We start from the raw sequence: 20,210 nt of genomic DNA, 5'->3' as shown, positions 1-20,210 counted from the left end.
GATCATGGTATTATGATCATTCACATTTTAAAGGCTTGGAAGAAATTTCCGTGCCCATTAATAACAATACAGTAGATCAAAATATTTGGACAACCCCATTTTTTGGAAAACTCCAGATGAAATGCGCAATCTGAAACCGATCCAGATGAAACTCGTTGGGGTAGGTGGGGTAATTAGGAAATCTGACTCCTTTATGTCGGGTTGGTTTCTCAAAGATTGGTCAATTACAAACAAAGCATGCCAATGATCAGAAAGAGATTTGATTCAGAAATAATATAATGATTAGAATACCCTCAAATTTAATGGAATCTTCTGTGGCGTAAGGTCTATCTTTGGTTCAAATTTAGTCAAATTTGTTAAACTTTAGACGTAATCCTGCTAACAGATAAATAAATAAATAAATGCTGATGAAAGCATTACCCTCTTTGGTGGAGGTAATAAAACCCATTGGTAAATCATCCCCTGGTGGAAATGCATGCGAATAAATCCTGAAACGTATTTGTTCATAGAACAGTTAAACCAATACTATCCTCTTAGCTACCCTCATTGGTTGCTAATTTTTTTTAAAAGCTAAACTTCAAACAGTTTAATTAGAGAATATCCAGCATAATATTAAAATCCAGAGCCAAGTTTTCAGTTTTCTGTGGTTGTTGTTTTGTGCTTCACAACTTTAATCATAAATAAATTGTGTTTACACCCAATTGCTTCAAATAGAAATACTGTTACAAGCCAAAAAGGAGAATATTTCTACAATTTTACGTTGAATAACTGTCCCTTCTTTAACACATTACAATTCATTCATAGCAGTGAATTAAATAAATTCAAATAAAAAAATAAAAAATCATTACCATAGAAATTAGATCACATCATTTAAACAAATGTATAATTTTCCACACAAATCTCCACATTTATTGATTTTTTTTCTTTCTTTAGTGGAACACGGTGAAAACCATTTTACAGGCTACGGTTTTACGTTCCTCCTGAATTATGTCTTTTTCAATAGTGAATTAGAACTAAATCATAAAGGATGAAACCAAAGTTATTAGATTTGCACAAGCAGTTAAGAATGACTTTCTCCATGAATGATTTCCTACATAAAAGCAGCACAGAAACAATAGAAAGTGAATCCTGCTGTTTAAATCCTGGACATTCTGAGACTTCCTTAACTGGGCACTGGTTAACAAAGGCCTCACTCGATATGTGTGATCAGACAGAAATGGATACACTTAGCAAGATAAGGCAGAGCAGAGGTGAGAATACACATGCCCACACATCAGGACCTCCCAAGCTTTTGTCACAACAACTCCACAGCTCGACCTTGCAGACTTCTGCTCTTAAGCAAGAAAAAACAAACCCAACAACCTTTCTCTCAACTGTCTATTAATGGTTCTGGTGATTACTTTACCCTTTACGCCCCCGCTCCCTTCTCCTCGCTGCTTTTTAGACTGCTGAGATACTTACATTGCTCCTGCTCTAATGTCAAAGGTAAGATCATGTTTGAGTGAAGTAATGGAGTGACTTTGGTCGTGTGTGTATGTGTTCGGAAAATGAAAACCACTCCATTATTCATTTGTTCCTTGAGCGCCCACACAGATTGGTAAAGAATGGGTCAATGTCTATGGCAGCCATTCCCGGTCACTCCGCCCTGTGTGTTTTTGCCCTTGACATCCATCACTTTACACACAACTCATGCTTTAAAGTGAGTGAACATATGCACTCCTTCAAGATGTTTATCAATTGTTTTTTAGAGATATTAATGAACCTGGTTTTTGTCGCCACATTTTGAATAACCTTAATGTTTTTTTCCTTTATTCGTCTACCTTATTTGAAACCATATTTCACATTAATTATCCCTTCTCTGCCTCACATACCAGCACTGTTGAAGCCACAACCCAGGAAATAACCTCTGACCTCTGGAGCTTCACCCATCAGTGGTTTATGATCTGCTGTGAAGGACTCTGAAACAGAGAAAGGGAAAAAAATTGAACAATAACAAAAAATAAAAATCAACAGAATGGTAAACAAAATTAGATAAAAATAAGTCAATTCAAAGCGAGTATTGGCTGAAGCTTTATTTTGACAGTTTCCAGTAGCATTGTCAGATAATTGCAGGAATGTCTGTTCAAGTGGTACAGCTGCGTTGTGGAAAATATGTCCACTCAATGACATCATGAGAGTAAAGTATGGGTTAGACTGGAGCAAGTGTCACCAGCCTTTCTCAAACTGTGAGCTATTACATAGGTACTGTATAGTCTGAAAGGATACCAGTTAGAAAAGCACTTCTTAAACATTAAAATTTCATTTTAATAAGAGTGTAAGATAATAAGGAAGGCTAGCAGTAACTTAAAATTGTTGTTAGTTCTCCTAATTTATGCAAATGTTTCATTTTCATTACATTTCATAGATGTTCCTATTTTACTAGCCCCTGACAAACAACTTTTAACTAATCGTGTAACCTGTAAAATTAAACTAAGAAATAGGAAAATATATTACCACGAACCATAGACCAAATCTCTGCAACACAACACAAAACATTCTGTATGTCCCCATGTTTTAGTAAAAATTACATTGAAAGATGGTTAATTTAATACAAGAACTTTTTCAGGAGTATTTAACTCTACTGTTTTTATCTTTGTGAGTTTGAATCCTGGAAAGTAAATCAGATTTTAGATGGAGCACCGTGTTGGTGACCCCTGAATCCGTGTACCCTTCGTTCTTTGGTTATTTTGTTTCAAAACCAAATTGAAAAATAGAAAAAACTGATAAAACAGGAAAACTGAAAAACCAAAAACCAAACATGCAGCGTTTTTCTGTTTTAAAATTAAATCTGGTTCTGTTTGTGTGATATTTGGATATAGGCGGACATTTGCTCCCGGAGGTAAAAAGAAGCCGTCACATTATTGGTGAATTGAAACATTATTAACACAGAAATGAATAAATAAATAAAATAGATGTTACGTAAAACATGCACATATGTGGAACCAGAGGTGGTGTAATGAATCTACTGGTGATCCTCGTTTCTTATGCTCAACTTCCGTGTTGTTGACGGCTGCTGTTAGCAGTATTTATAACGTGCAAAATGAAAAAATTTACTGCCCTCAAAAAAGCTGTAATTGTTTTCGCAAAACAGTCAAATCGTAGAAGTTCTAACATCTATATTGTTCCTCACACCAGCCTCAAAGTTGATAGTCAGTCACCAGTTTATTTGGATACTATTTGGACAGTAACACTGCCAAACAAAACGTAAACGTGAGCAGCTTTTTACGAGCTAAAACATCCACACACTGGATGAAAACAGGAGCAGAACCAGAAAACTGCAGAAATAAATCCTAAACAGTCCTATTATTTGTGGAGACCTGGTCCAGGACCTGGGGAGGGAGGTGCAGCGGACTTCAGTTCTCGCTCCTATTTCCCCATCACACAGACAGAACAAAAAAAAAAAAAAAAACAGAAAAACACTGCTTATCTGGTTTTTCTGTTTTTGTTTTAAATCAATAAAACAAAATAACCACACTGTATATTTGTTATTTTGATTTGGTTTTAAAACGAAATAATCTAAGAACGAAGGGTACACTGATTCCCCTGGACTAGAGTATATGGTAATACCATGTTTATACGTTTGTGTATGCGTGTGTGTGCATGTATGCGTATTTACCTGGTCCACAGACTGTGGACTTAATGCCAGTTTGCTCCAGAACAGGAACTCTATTGATGGCACCCTCTATGTGTTGCATGAACACATCCCAGTCCAGATCAAACAGGCTGAAGGCAAACTTATCAGATACCTAAACGATAAAGATGAACTCATGACAATACTCAAGAAACACATGTTTTGGAAGATTTACTATAAAAAAACACACAGAATAGAATAATTTTAACATGTACTAAAAGGTTAGGGTTAGTTCATTGTTTATGTGTTCACATTAGAGTTGATCAAACAAGAGCATGTACCGGGACATGTTAATTAGCTTTGTTTTACAGAACTGTCATATTGAACAATTGAAATTGAAAAATTAACCTGACTGAACTGATGGAAGCTGAAGCTGTCTAAAATGTCTGTCACAAAAAGAAAAATCTATTTGGATTTGATGTATTCTCACTACAACTCGTGTCATTTTCCCTCTCCTCTGAATCCCTTTAGGCCCCCTTTATGAGACTCCCACTGCCACACCAAATCATGTAACATCTGGTAAATCACCTCCCTCAACAAAGGTGACATTTGTCAGGTGTAACTGTCCCCGCTATGGTTTTTCCAATGTTCCATGTGGACTTGTTAAACTTCCTGCTAGTCAGCAAAAAGGATTTATCAGCTTCAACAGTCTGCAGAGCAGACGGCGTCACCTTTAGCTTCCCTCCTCCTACACCAATCTGGTTGACTAGGGGCAATGAAATGTGAATCTTGCAGCACAGCAGCTTGTACTCCATGCAGTGGTTTTATCTGCCACATATTCCTCTTTGTATTCCAGCAAAACATTCAGTGATTTCAACACTTTTGCTCTGATTGTGGGCCAGCTTCTCTCCTTAATGGTGCAGGAACAATCTCCATTTTATGAAAAGAGTGCCTCAAAGTGCACACAATGAGCATCTCTCTCAATAATCTGAATATGTTGCTTTTACAAATATGAAGTTGGGACATCAGTAATGACATTTGCACAAAAAAGAAGCAGCACACGTTTGTCATTACTCAGCAGGGTTAAGGGTCATTTATGATTGTAATCGCATAACTGTGAAATTAATTACAATTATGGCATAACTATAATTAAAAAAATATGTCGTAATCGTAATTAAATTGGAATTGAGTTTAGATAATTGACTTTGTAATTTTAATTGCGATAAAAATTCTACAAAAAATGTCAATTATAATTTAATGCTAAACAGGAGAACCATGTTACAGTTCTATGTACAGTTCTACACATACTGTATGTGGTTAATAATTACTAAAATATGTTTCATATCAAGCTTTTCCACGTTTCACCATTTAAAAAAATTGAAATCAAGAGGTATACTGACACAAAAAAGGCTCAAACGCCAACACCAAAAATATTAAAACTTATAATTTCATTGATTAGAAGCCTAACAAGGTAACCAATAAATACATTTTTAGTGTATTTTACAGCTGTTTTAGGATGAGTTATCATAAGAGATGCTAACAGAAAGCTAACACAAGAGGAAGGTGAACTTTTATTATGTTTTTTTTTATTTCTGGATGAGTAATTGTGAAATGAACTTTAGTAATTGAGAACATAACTGTAACTGACTTTGAAGATTCAAAAAATAACTGTAATTTAATTGTAATGTGAAAAAATACTGGTCACTGTAATTGTAATTCACCCCAACCCTGTCACTCAGCATCTATTAAGCCTTAATCATTATTCTACCCTGCTCTTCTTCACTCTCTCCATCCTCCTTTATCTCCTTCACTCACTTCAGGACATCAAAACAACGCTCAGTTTCAGGACACGAAAGAAATCATCTGAAAACCAATCTAAGAGTCAGTGAATGTGCAGTCGGACAGATGATCGGAATGGAGATTTGATAATAGGAGAGATTTCAAACTTTGAAGACCTCAAACAATGAATCAAATATGTAAATATAAGAAGACTGGGTAAAGATTTCCTACAGATATATGGTAACTGTGGCAGAAAAAAAGAGAATGCAACACTTGAAATTCTAAGTGCACGACTCAAAGTGCTCTACAAGTATGTCCTTGAAAGAGAAAAAAACACAACAAAAGCCCATGTATTCCAGCCTTCTGCAAACGGTCTCTTGAATCGTAGAACATTCTACATAATTAGTTTTAATGGATGCCAAAACTGTTGTTTGAAAGATGGTTTTTCACAGAATCGTGACACTTCTGTCGCTACCGAGCTACTCTGATTATACTGTTCCAACAGAGCAGATTTCAGTGGCGGAGCTAAAAATAGAAAGGTTCGTGGTGGGCGGTAATAAAAGAACCAGAATGGAAGTCATTAAAATCAAATAGATCCGTCTCCAATGCAGCATATTTGATGATCAATCCACCGATTAGGGATGAAACGCCTGGTGTGCGGCCTTTAACTGTGTCGTGATGAATGTCCGCACAGCACTCTTAACTAAGGAGACCTCTCTTCCATAATGACTTAAAAAAAACATGGCATTCACATGCAATATATTCTGCCTTCTTACCCCTCTAATATATTTGACATTATAAGAATAGTTACTAAAATAGGCTCAGTTTACTTTTATATATATGGCAAATCAACACAATTTACTAGTTGTTGTCATGCCTTCTTTTCATTTAAAAAAATGCCTTTTCTCTAAAAACTTAATTGCAACTTCTGCTCTCCCATTGTTGCTATAGATAATAAGACAGACATTACAAAGCCACAATAAATAAAAGACTCAATACTCAATGCTTGCTGATAGCGGTCCTCTTTTCCTTGTTACCAAAGACAATCACCTCCATCTTGTCATAGTTTAGTTTAAGGAAGTTTTCACTCATCCAGCAGTTTACTTTTTCTAAGCAGTCACACAACACCTCAATGGGACCATAGTCATCTGGGTTCAGTGATAGATATAGTTGTGTGTCATCTGCGTAGCTCTGATAATCAAACTTAAAGATCTGTAAAATGGGTCCTAAAGGAAGCACATAAAGGCTAAACAGAAGCATCCAAGAACAGAGCCCTGAGGACCCCCACAGGACATTGGTAATCTGTCAGATTCAAAGTTTCCAATTCAAAGTAAGACATTCCAACTTGCACAGTTGACAAAGGCATGTAATTAGCCATAATTTCACACATTAAAACCCAACTGCAAAAAACTGAATCCCAAAAGCAAACCTCTGTATTTCTTGCTTCTTCATGATCAAGTGAAAACCATCTACAGCTCTATGTGGAGATCAGTTTTAATGAGCTCCAAAATGGAAAAAAAGGTCTTTTAAGCGAATACAGCGGTGGTTAATGAGAACTATGAATGGAAAAAAAGGCATATAAAGAAGACCGCATCAAACTGCCACAGGGAATGACAATATTTTTTTTATTCTTTTAATTAAATGATTGGATTTCTTGGAACTAAATAAACCGATGTTGGATAATGATGTTAATTTATGCAAACAGCAAAGTAATTAATAACTTGGTCATGTTTAACAGTTTTTACTCAAACTTAGGCATGCCACATCCCACTTAATAATCTTTATTCATCGTTTGAAACCCATTAAAAGTTGGCCAATGTCACAAATTTCATTGGAAACCCAACCTTAAGACAAATAAAGTGAATAATATGAAGGCGGTCGCATTCTCTGCTCCTTCTCCCTCCCTCATCTGCCCTTGCTGCTGCTTGTTTTGTCTTGTGAATCTAATAGGAGCCTCTCTTTACATCCCTACCCAAAAACTGAAATTATGGAATTGATCAGTTGGTCTCTCAATGCAATCAACCTAATTTTCTAGACAAAAAGATTCGGCAGAGGTGAGCCCACCGCTCAGGATGGAACGTTTGCTGCTGGATATGTGGATGTAACCACATATTTACAAGTAATTCCAGGCTTTTTGCATAATTGAATACCAGAAGCTTTTTATGTTCTCATTGCAGAAGTGCCTTCAGGGCCCACAGTGGGAATAACTACTTTAGACCTTATTTATGCTTACCTCATCCCAGAAGACGGGGTTTTGTTCATAACCGCCCACAGAAAGTGCGTCGCCTTGGAGACGAAGGTAAACCGATGCATCGTGATCCCTGACATTAGGCATGTTCTGCAGAAAGGAAGAATTCACACATTAAAATATTTTTAACACTGGGGTGAAGTTAACTAAGAAATGGTTGCGTCTAAAAATAAAAAAGAAATCCACTATGTATTACAAAAAAACTCAAAATGTGTGTAAAAAAAAATATTCATGATGGCATGCAGGAAGTATTTATAAGTTGAACCATAAAAAACAAGAAGTTGTAGTGATGGGTACCATGACACTGCTAATCAACCATTGCAAATTTCTTCATGTGTAACATGGCTGCTGCTGCTGACAAACCATGAAGTCCATGTCCAAAACCACAGCATCAGACGTGCATTTATGCCCACTGGGTTCAGAAAAAGATGCAATATTGATTAAATTAGGTTACATTTTAAAGAATGTTGTCTGTATTCTGTCACTGGGGCTTTTTGTATTATGTTTTCAGGCAACCAAACTAAAATACCACAGCACAAGATGACATTTAGAAGAAAGCTCACTCCAAATATTAAAAGCTAAATGTGCTTCGGTGCTCTCTCCTTTGCTCAGTACAGAACATAGCACTGAATGTTTCTCTTAAATCTAGAATTTATGTACTCGAGTGAAAAAAAAAAAAAAAAACCTTCTCCACACAGGGATAAAAACACAAAATACACGGTCAGTGTGAAATCTCTAACTTGACGACTTGCACTTTGGTAGGAATAGATTTCCTCCTGACATTGTGCACTAATGTCTGCCAGCATGATGTAGCAGGCATGCTGCTTAAGCTCCTTTTAAAGAAGATAACAGAGTCACTCTGACAGCAGCTAAGAAGCACCAGCAGCTCCACAATCCCTCAGCTGCAGGAGCATTGTCAGTTATTGTGCTTTAACTCCATGAGCGCACAAATCATCAGCATTAGGAGACTCAAACTGAACAGTTTTACACAATCTGTCACACAGCGCTGCTCACTACTGTACATCAATGTGAGGAAAGTCTCAAATCTGTGGGGCCACAGTGCCCCCTGTTGGTCATATCAGTACAACACAGAAACCTGTAGGGGTTTTTGTGTCTGACATGTCATTAGAATGCCTCAACAGTTACAGATTAACTAAATATATATTACATACATTATAACCTCTGGAAATCCATTATTTGAGAGACAAATCAAATTTCCATAATACACAGTGACTTTGAAACTTGCAATGCAATAACAAATCTCTTTGATCAACTGAAAACACACCTGATGATCCCGTGTGTGTTTGTGTGTGCTGTGCACATGTGACTTCTTTAAACACCAGTTTTGATATCTAATGTTAACCACCATCTTCTTCAATGAAAAAAAATCATGCTGATATGCGGTAATAAAGTTGCCTGAAAAATACAAATGAGTAAATGGTAATTGTAGTTTATATTATAGCGATTAAAAACTCTGGCCACAGTTGATAAGTCAACGCAAACATTTTGTAGGGTTACAGAAGTTGTCACAACACCTGTCTGTGACTACCATTGTAGATAGGCGTTACTAATTCTGTACCCGACATGATTGCCGATTAACTAAATAAGGAAACTTCATTTGCAAAAGTGTTCCAACAGTTAGCTGCTAGCCTCTACACAATATCCAGGTATCGCAGAGTGGCCAGTGTACTGATTATAATGACCCGATACAAATTTTTAACTTCTGATACGATACCGATATTGTAGCCTTGAGTATTGGCCGATACCAATATCGATCCGATGCGATATCACCATGAATCATACATACTTTTATTACTTATTTTGTAGTGTGGAATGTTAGAAAAGGATTGATCATGTGATGTTACTCAAACAGAACAATAGTCAACAACAGTAGGTATGTTGACTACTAATTCTCTGGTCTTTGGAGACAGCAGACGTGTTTTCGTTTGCTCCGATAACACGACCTTGGCTACAGCTGGCTACAGCTGAACAGCCTGAACAGCCTGAAAAACTGGGCCCAAGACTGAAGGAAAATGGTGAAAAAACCGCAGGGAGGCCCTTCAGAACCCAATTCGGGTTTGGAAGAGGTCAAGGAGATGATACGCGAGGGTCTACAAAACCTATCTGCCGAGATAAAGTCGTTGGAAAAGACGCTGGAAAACTCACTGGAAAGACTACAAAGCGAAACAAAGGTACTGAAAGAAAAGAATGAAAGAAATGCTGAAGAGATAAAATTGTTGAACGCGAGGGTTGAACAGCTGGAACAAAAGGAAAGAGAGAAAGATGTCATCATCACAGGCCTAAAGATAAAACCCAGGAGTGACGAAGAAACAAAATCGATTGAACAACAGGTCATTGACTTCCTGAAGTCGAAGGACATTGTCCTGAACCCTGACAACATCAACTCCTGCCATCTCCTGCCAAAGAGAAATGATACCAGAGCTGTAAAAATAACCTTCACGAATATAAAATTCAAAGGAGAAATATTCAAGCAAAGAAATAAACTCAAGGGAAAGAAGGTGTACATCAATGAAAACCTGACGAAACAAAATGCAAGCATTGCATGGAAGGCACGCCAAATAAAAAAAGAAGGAAAGATTATGAAGACTTGGTCAAAAAACTGCAGGATTTACATCCTGGAAGAAGAGGACGGAAAAACAGTTCTCATCAAAACGATGGACAACTTGGGAAAATACGAAGGATCCACCTAAACAACAACACTACTGATGGTAATCATGGATATGGACCCAGATCTATATAAACACTGGAAACAAAACTCAGACTGTGATTATTTTACGGAGACCGATTTAAATGTGAAACCAAGAGTAAAAAAGGTCTGTCATTTATTCATTTCAATTGCTAGGTGGTGGGGTGATTAAGGATTACATTAAATTTAAATTCAAAGTGTTGATTGTCATATGCAGTTAGAAACACGTTTTTTTTATACAATGAAATTACTGCCTTGCTTATGAGCTGGGATATAATAATGTGTTTATACAAGTTAAATCTAACAGTGGAAAATACAACACTGCCAATAAAACTAATAACAGCAGTTAGAAACACGCTTATGAACTAAGATATATTACATTAAAATACTGCCTTGCTTGTGAACTGGGATGTAGTGATGTGTTTATACAAGTTGGATCTGATCCCATCATCAGACAGTGGAGGATACAACACTGCCAATGGAACTAACAACAGCTGGATTACCCTTGATGTAGAGACAAAACAAGGTGACATTGTGGATGAAAAGGGAAAAACCTTCCAAACACCTTCGAAAGAGGAACTATTCTTGAACTGGAGGAATGCTAACAACGTCTGGCAGGGAACAAGGCCAACACAAACAAAGATAGAGAGGACAACACTGACTACAGATGGACGTTCAGAAGAAATCAAGAATGTTTGACCAGAGAGACATGTAAACCCATGTAAATTTGCGATGGTAAAACAGGGGACGGGACCCGGATAAGCAAACTGCTTCTCTCGTCTCCTTTTTCGGCATGTACAAAAAAAGAAAAAAAAAAAAAAAAAAAAAAAAAAGTGAATGTAACCATGTCGGAAATAAACTGAATAAATAAAAATAAAAAAAATATGAGAAAAACTGACTTATTTATTATTAACCAAATGGTTACATAATTTTTAACTTTCAACATAATATCTACTGTATAAACAGAATAAATATAATATAATATATATATCAGAGATTTTAGATGCAGTGCAATAAAATCCAATATTCATTTTATGGCTGATATCAGACCGACATCCGTTATCAATATCGGATGTCCCTCAATGCGTCACAACCAATATATGGTCATGCTCCAAAAAGCAGAGCAGAAATGTGCAAAAAATCAACATTAAAATGTTAAATTCAATTGAGATGAACATAAAAAATTTAAATATGTACGTATAGTACTATTATATTTAGCATTACTGCATAATAAAACAAAAGTAATTTTGTGGATGCACTATTTAGGGTGTGTTGTTGCATTTAGAGCCTTCACTGAAATGCTCTTGTAAAAAAAGACTTAAGGCTGCTGCTATGGCAACAACAAAGTTTGCACAGTTCTTAGTGCGCTTCTTAGTATTGAAACAATTAATGAAGCAACAACCGATAAGAACAAATTCTGACAAACATATTTTGAGCAATGATATTTAACAATTGCCAATGCAATTAACGCCCATTTCCAACGAGTTGATTTTTAATATATACCCAAGAATACAATATTCCTACCTGTATGCCTTCAATCCTCTCTGTCACCACATATGCATGATGCATAGCAACAAGAGGAACCCTTACTCCTGCCATCTCGCCCAGTTTGGTGGCCCACACACCTGTAGATCACAGACACAGAAGGTTAATATACACATATCCCTTGTTTCGAGGCGGGAGAAAACTGTTTTTCAATTGTTGCGCTCTTTGACTCTTGCAGAAAAGTGCTTTAGTGATTTTTTAAACTCATCGTGTTCCACATGAGGGTGTATTGTATTTGAAGAGTTGCCAAATGTTCCTTTCAGAACTCACCTGCACAATTTACCACACACGGAGTCTCTATAGTTCCATGACGAGTCTCCACTGCCTTCACCTTCTTCACACCAAGATCGTCTGCTCGCACTTGGATACCAGTCACAGGACAGTTCTCGATCACCTGGTTTAAAGAGCACACAGTAAATCTATTTACGACACAAATGTCAGCCAGACACATTATTCCAAAATGTGCCAAGTGGGATCACATACAGTATGATCCTTTCCTGAAGTGACCATCTAGTGTTTGAATGTTTACCACTCTTTACATATGGTCACAATGATCATTAAACTTAACTACTTTAGTAATATTTTATCAACATCATCATCATAAAACCAAATAAGAAAACAGTACAGACTCTTTTTCATTTAAAAGCATGTACAAAGACCACCTGACAATTTCAGTAGGAAATACTGAGTTGAGTATTTACTCATTCAACATCAATACTCGAGTATTGAGTTCTAAGCAGCAATTCAATGGAAATCTTATATCCACTGGGTTCAGGAGATTATATTAGGTTGTACTTTATTAATCTTTCATGGGGAAATTCCCTTGATACAGCAACAAAGAGATAAAACAAATATGAAACACAAACATTCTCAAAGACTTAATGCTACAAACTGCACACTATAATGAACACAATAAAAAATAACCTCTTCAAACACCAATAAGGACTTCAACTAACTACTGTACTTCAAATGATAATTTCCTGTGTTTTCAACTCCCTGCTTGGTCGCTAAAGATGCAAAAAAACTATGTTTCAACCTTTAGTGGAAGTTATACTGTGTTACATTAATGGTGAATTATCCCTACAAATCCAATTTGCCCACAGGGATGGACACCATGCATTAAATAGTTAAGCTTTTAGTTATTAGGGCGACCGTGGCTCAGGTGGTAGCGGGTCGTCTTCTGATCGAGAGGTTGGGGGTTCAATCCCAGTACCTGACTATGTGTCGAAGTGTCCTTGGGCAAGACATTGAACCCTAAGTTGCTCCCAGTGGTCGACTAGCGCCTTGCATGGCAGTCCTGTCCCACTGGTGTGTGAACGTGAGAGTGATTGGGTGAATGAGCTGATATGTAAAGCGCTTTGGGACTGCTTCAGTGTGGTTATAAAGCGCTATATAAATCAAGTCCATTTACCATTACAAGAATCAAAAAAACAGTTTCATAGTAATTACGTGGCTCCTTACCGTCGCTCCTCTTGCAGAGGCCGCTCTGCTCAGAGTGGTGCAGGTTCCTGCTGGGTCCATGGTGCCATCTTTGGGAACGTATAGAGTTCCATAGAGATCATTAACGTTCATCAGAGGATACAGATCCTTGGTCTCCGCCGGTGACAACACATGAGACTCGATCCCATAAACTTTACCGAGCTGAAAAAAAAAAAAAAAAGACACCGTGCAGTTTTTAACTTCAATTTAATATTTTAGCAATTTTTTAAATATTCTCTCAGATCCATCTGTGTTATGATTGTGAATGATAGATTGATAAACTCTTACGCATCTTAGTTAACATGAACAAAAAGGAGTAGTATAAACTTACATAATCCTTTTTCTAGATTTCCTAACTTAAACTTTAAAGTCTCAGTTCACAAATATTCTGAAAACTATAATATGAATAAACAATCAATGCAATTTAATACAGAGAAACCATGTTTTTTTTTTTACATTCACCATACTTCCTTTACAAATAATGTACTATATCCTGCAACTTTTAATAACACGTGAGGACTTTGTGGTAATTGTTTATCAACATACCTCTAATGAATAAATATCTTTATGACTAATTTTAAACTGAATTATACTTGGAATTGTTTTAAATTCAGTACTGTTCATTCAGTCTGTTCATAGAAAACACATTCTATATTGGGTGCTTTCCCAATACTAAAACTTTTGAAATTTTATAATACGTCTAAGGCCCTGTCCACACGTAGCCGGTATCTGCTAAAACGAATATATTTTCCTACGGTTTGGCCTGTCTTCCACACGAAAATGCAGAATAAGGTCATTAAAAAATGGGGCTTTTGAAAAACTCCGACTAAAATGAAGATTTGGGAAAGTTCCGGTTTTGCGTTTGAGTGTGAACACTGAGTTCTAAGTTTCCAAACATCACGTGGACTGTGCTGGCAGCATTGGTGTGGGGCAGCGATGCCCGATTGGTGGTGCTTGGGTACACCTGCTTATTGGTCTGTGGCTGGCAGGGTAGCCCTGCTTCGGCGCTTGATGGTGTCTTCTCTTGTCAGGGTTGCAGGGGCCACCTCCCTGTGGACGGTAGGGGTGGGAACCTCTGGGTACCTCACGATATGATACGCAATACAAAGCTCACGATAACGATTATCTCACTATATGACAATACTGCGATTATTGATATATTGGTCAGAAATCAATCTAAGATAATCTCTGACATAAGAAAAAAAAGATTAAGTGAAAAAATACAATTTTTATTTAATATCTCAGACAAGAAATTGAAAAAGTGTCAACACACCAATGTAAACAAATAAGTATCTCCAATAGTGCTTTCTGTAAACAAAAAATAGGGTTGTTCTTACCAGTGACACATTATAGTGCAATATTCCAGTAAACAATATATTGGTTCCTTCGACAAACAGTGACAACATTTCTGTGAAGACGTACCTGCACATTTTAGTGAAAAAGCAGAAAAGGTTTTGAAAATAATCAAATAAATCTTAATTTTTTTAAATCGATACTTAGGGATAATCGATCCTGCAAAAAAATTTTTACCGTGTCGAGATATTTTCACACTTCTAGTGGACGGTGTTGTATCGTGCGGGCCTGTGTTGGTCCTGGTGCGGGCGCGAATTTCTCTGATGCACGGTCACTGTGGGCCCCAGGGACGCGCCGAGCAGCATGGTTGGAAATCCACCCTCCCGACCCCCAGTCACAGCGGGGCACCAACCACACCCTCAAGCGGTTCGGGGGCCACCCCCACCGCATGTTGTCTGCGCTATCTACCCTCTCTGGTGGCTCGCTCTATGCACGAGCCGAGCTCACACCAGACAGGCCTCCTACATGGACATGGTCCCAAACATTGATAGGCAGGTGTGCAAAGCTATAAAGGTGCATTTGGAGCCCAATACATAAAGCTGCCAACAACAGAGTGACGTCCATTCACTTGTGGATAGCACATTTATGCGGTTTTGTGTGGACCTAACTATTTTTTATTTATTTTTTATTTTTTTTAAACGGAGGATGGTGGATATATACGTTTATAAAAATACCCAGCTACGTGGGGACAAGGCCTTAAACTAGAAGTTAGAAATATCTTCATCTTGAAGAAAAACTTCGAAATGGAGCTAAAATTCACAGAAAAGGCAGCTTTTAGCTCTAATCTTATTCACAAACACAGGGCAGGTGGACCTTCTACAGCAGAAATGTGATATTTGGTTCAACCTTTGAACCCCTGATGTACATAACCAAGATAAACAAAGCCTTTCCAACCCACGTGTTCTCTTATACATGGTTTAGGAGCAGCATAACAGCCATTCAAACAGAAAGAGTTGCACGTATTCTGAATAACACAGTGCCTCATTCAAATGACTTTTGCTTTCTGGGATTAAAGATGTAAATTAAGGAAATATAATGAACACTTACTGAGAAGCAGAGTTTTTTTTAGACTATTTAAATAAAAATAAAATTGAGTTTTGTGTTTATTTTCTATTGGAAGTATGGTGGTCTTTAAGAAGCCTTTATTGAAAAAAAAAATAAAAAATTGGCACAAAATAACATGATTAAACTTTGTGTGCACCACTTCTCTTTCTGTGTCCGTGTTGGTTTTTCAAAATACACGTACTGGCTGATAAACATATATTTAAATATATGAATTAAAAGACTTTGTTGTTGCGTCTCTTTAATTTATCCGTGACTTACCGACATGAGCCTTTTGTACTCGTCCAACCTCTGCTTGTTGGATGCAATGAAGAGGCCACCATTCTGAATCCAGCCAGTGTGGAGGCCCGTCTCCTCCTCGAGGTCCTTACTGATCACATTCCTGGTGTGGGCCAAAAGCTCCACTTCCACATCACTTGGCCTGAGCTGCCATAGCAGGCCTAAGAAACAACGAAACACATACTGCTCTCAGTAGATTAAGGATTAAATCAATGGCCTGATCTGGTTTAATTAGAGACCCTAACCCTAATCAGAGAAATATCAACCATCGCTTTATGTAACATATTATCAGATATAAAATAAACAAGATTCAGCAGCAATGGTTTATATATAAATAGTAAAAAACGCGAGTTATTTTTCCTTTTCATGCGCTTGTTTTTTTTTTTTTTAAAGACAAAAATTTCATTACAAATGAGGAAATAAATGTCAAAATTGCCCCCATAATATTTTCTTAATACATACCCTGCTGTTCGTTTCATGACAAAGATGTTAGTTCTACCTCAGGTGTTCACTGATTTATTATTTGCAAAACGCGTTGCACATTTTCTTTGATTAAGCATTTATCTAATATCTATATTTGTACAGTTTATTCTTTTAATTGAGTTTTTTTCCATAGTTTTGTTGACTTAAATGTTAAAGATTCCATTTAAAATAAAAGAATTTAAATTTGGCCTTTTTTTTTCTTCTTCTGGTCCTTATTTTGAATAGATAAAAAAAAAAAAAATGAATCAATGATTATCGATATCGACTGATATGAAACACATATCATGATACATTTTTCAGGCACATCGCCCAGCCCTAATGCATTTGGTAACAAAACATATGCACACAAACATTTTATTTTTAACATGGAATAGAAAAGTCTGAATATGTCATGCCTATAACTGTACCTGCCGTGTGCCAGGTGGTGCCAGCGGTCAGCCTGTCTCTCTCCAGTAGAACCACATTGGTCATTCCCATTTTAGCCAGGTGGTAGACGGTCTGACAGCCCAGACTGCCTCCTCCGATCACCACCGCGTCAGCTGACCTGAAGCAGGTGGCATCAAACTACAGGTGAGCTGAGGAAATGACTTTCAAAAGTGAGATCAGGACAAAACTTGAACCATGAACCAATACAATCACAAAGTTAAGTTAAAACCGCAAAATAATGTGTGAAGTTTAACTAACCAACCTCGGTAAGGGTTTAGTTGGCCCAGAGGAAGGGCTTTCTTCATGTTTGAGTGTTTTCTCATAGGGGACACTCTTCTCTTTGGTGTGCTCTGAGCTGTAGGAGCGTCCGCTTGTCCGACACAAAGGGGAGAGAGGAGGCCGCACTGCTGAGACCACCCGCCGAACTGCACTCCCAACGAAGGCCATGGCCTCTGAGGTCAGGAAAAAGACATTAGGAGTCAGGAGGACACATTCAACAGCAATTTTTTTGTCTAATTTTGCATTGTATAAACAATTAAAGTAAAAAAATAAAATAAAAAAAAAACCTTTAGAATAAATTTTTAAACCAAATCTCGTCAGCCAACAGCTGCTTCTGCTCACTGCCAAGTCAGAAATAGACCTTTATAACAATATTCCTGTATCACAAAGTATTACATAATGCCTGCAATTTAAAATCACACTTTGACACTGTTGATCCAACCTACATGAGAAGTAAGGGTTCACAATAGGCCATAATCAGATCAGAAGCTTTAATACAGTCATAAACCAGCTAAGCTGAGACTTCTCAAATATAGTACTACTACACATTCTCTTTGGCTACCGGAAAGCACATACTGGTACTTCCTTGGCAAAACACACAAAATATTGTTCTTATTTTTAATGCTGCAATGATTAGTCATCTTAATCGTTAATGTTGACTACTAAAATTTGTCGACGTGGATTTCATATGACTGACGCGTTGTTTAATCTTACAAATTAATGACATTATGAAATGAAAAAGGCCATTGTGGAAAAGGATATGTAAAAAGATTTTTTAATTTTCCAAAATCTTGGAAAATAAATAAAAAGTCATTATTTTAAAAAGTATGACATTAAAATAATTATTATGAAATATATAATTATAATAAAACAATATCATTCAATATTCAAGAATAATAAAACATATTTCACAATAATATCATCTTATTTAACAATTTAATAGCCATATTATATATTTGTTTGTTATTAATCAAAATGGTATCTATTTCCAAATGTTTTTTATTTATTGAATTATGACTCTTTTGGCTTCCATATGCACCTGGGTTTCTACAGCTTGAATAAGAGAAGGTGGTCCAGTGTCCTCTCAGAACACTTTGAATTACAACATGCTCAAAGGTTATTATAGATTTTTGATCAAATGGCACCAAAATAAAAAAAGGGGCATACTGCAGCTTTAAATGTCTCACTGTTCCATGCAATCTCACTTTGAGCACAGGTCTGTAGACAGCCCTGTTTCACCTTTTCTTTTTCACTTTACAAAGTCACACAGTTATGCTTAATCCGTTTTTTTAGTCTCACATATGAGTGCATGAATACAGGCCCACAGACCGCATATTAAACACCACTAACTAGGGATGTAACGATTAATCGTAAGGCAGTTAAAAATCGATTCATAGATACCACGGTTCACATCGATGCTCTGAAAATTGAAACGCAGTACTTTTTTTAACCAGCAGAGGGCGCTATATATTACTCCTTCCAGAAGCAGACGTGACGGGCGGAATCTGCTACTATTTTCTTTCTGGTCGCCATTTACTGTTAAACATGCTCATAAATGATTCTTTACTCCTTTAGCACCGAAAGAATATCTGTAATATTACGTGAATATCTGTAAAAGTCACGTTTTTCTATTAGCTCTGTCTGCTAGCATAGCATCTCTTCTTCACTGGTGGAATAACTGCATGCCAACCGACCACTGGGTTACCAGCGCCCTCTGCTGGTCTTAACAAATATCTGACGTAAATACAGTAAAATGACTGTTTTTTTTTTTTTGTTGTTTTTTAAAAGTCCAATTTTTAAGGCACAAAATACATTTTCAGTTGCACTTTTAAAAAGAAAAAGAACTATTATGCAGTTTTGAATTGTTTATAATAGAACCAGAATTTAAATTAATAGGCTTCTTCTTCATTTGTATTATTCCTTTATTTATTTCATTCAAGATTTATTTTTAGTTAAATTGCATCATTTTGAATAGTTTATCAAGGGATTCTTTTGACAGTGAAAAATAAAAGGAAAATAGTATAGTATTTTCCCCAAAAAAATAAAGAAATATTTTTCAGTCATTTGTCAACATTCCCATTTTGTAAAATAAATCGAGAGAAAATCGTATCGTGAACCCAGTATCGTGAATCGAATCGTATCGGGAGTTGAGTGAATCGTTACATCCCTACCACTAACCTCACACAGCTCCCATTACGCTGAGCGTTCAGAAAAGCCAACAAAAACTTCGGGGAAAGTTTTTAAGCAACTGCACACTGACCCACACATTAGCTATACACAGTGTTTTTTGACATTTCCACAGACTAGTGTGCACACAACTCAACAACACTCCGCTGCAGACGCTAACGTGGCTTTAAAACCCGTGTGTTACACAATACGTCCACATGTACACTCACACTCGACTCTGCAGCTTTACACACAGACCAGGAAACCAGTCTCCGCCGAAGGCCCAGTCAGACTGCGGTGAACCGGACTGATGGAATCCCAGTAATGTGTGGAAATGGGCAGAAACACAGCGCGTGTCGGAGCTGTCAGCGTCAGCCCGAGCAGCTGCAGAACTACAGTTGTAGTTCCTGACTGACTTCCCCCCTCCTCGCGCTACGCGGCAAACGTAACCGACGTACGACTGTGTCGTCACGTAAACAGGTGAGGTCAGGCTATGCTATTCTCATACAAAATAAAAAGTAGAACCGTAGTTTCAAAGTTTCATCAAAACATTAAGAAAACTAATATATATATATATATATATTAGAAGAACAAGAACAAGAACAAGAACAAGAAGAAGCATAAATAATAATTTACATTTCATAAACAAAGTAAATAGAGCACACATTTTAACCAAATGCATTCATGATAATAACATATAAACCATTAAAGGTAAAAACAAAAAACAAAAAAAAAACATTCAGTTTATTTTACATATATATACAAAATATGTCTAGACATATAAGACAATATGA

General features: G+C 36.8%; 1 protein-coding gene across 1 annotated transcript in view; it reads right to left on the bottom strand.

The window, feature by feature from the left end:
* Positions 1 to 19,842, bottom strand: part of sardh (sarcosine dehydrogenase) — a 43,163-nt gene extending 23,321 nt beyond the window's left edge. Inside the window, exons 1-10 of the mRNA XM_028463088.1 lie at positions 19,647 to 19,842; positions 17,234 to 17,423; positions 16,953 to 17,089; positions 16,045 to 16,223; positions 13,351 to 13,530; positions 12,160 to 12,283; positions 11,869 to 11,969; positions 7,623 to 7,727; positions 3,656 to 3,785; positions 1,872 to 1,958 (exon numbers count right to left, since the gene is read on the bottom strand). Of these exons, the coding sequence (XP_028318889.1) occupies positions 1,872 to 1,958; positions 3,656 to 3,785; positions 7,623 to 7,727; positions 11,869 to 11,969; positions 12,160 to 12,283; positions 13,351 to 13,530; positions 16,045 to 16,223; positions 16,953 to 17,089; positions 17,234 to 17,418 (1,228 nt within the window). The 5' untranslated portion in view covers positions 17,419 to 17,423; positions 19,647 to 19,842. The remainder of the gene's footprint in view (positions 1 to 1,871; positions 1,959 to 3,655; positions 3,786 to 7,622; positions 7,728 to 11,868; positions 11,970 to 12,159; positions 12,284 to 13,350; positions 13,531 to 16,044; positions 16,224 to 16,952; positions 17,090 to 17,233; positions 17,424 to 19,646) is intronic.
* Between the last annotated feature and the right edge of the window lie 368 nt (positions 19,843 to 20,210).

This window comes from Gouania willdenowi, chromosome 12, assembly GCF_900634775.1.
Source record: "Gouania willdenowi chromosome 12, fGouWil2.1, whole genome shotgun sequence".
In the NCBI taxonomy this organism is placed as follows: Eukaryota; Metazoa; Chordata; class Actinopteri; order Blenniiformes; family Gobiesocidae; genus Gouania; species Gouania willdenowi.
The sequence above is the reverse complement of the archived record's forward strand: the minus strand, read 5'-3'. Positions and strand labels throughout refer to the sequence as shown.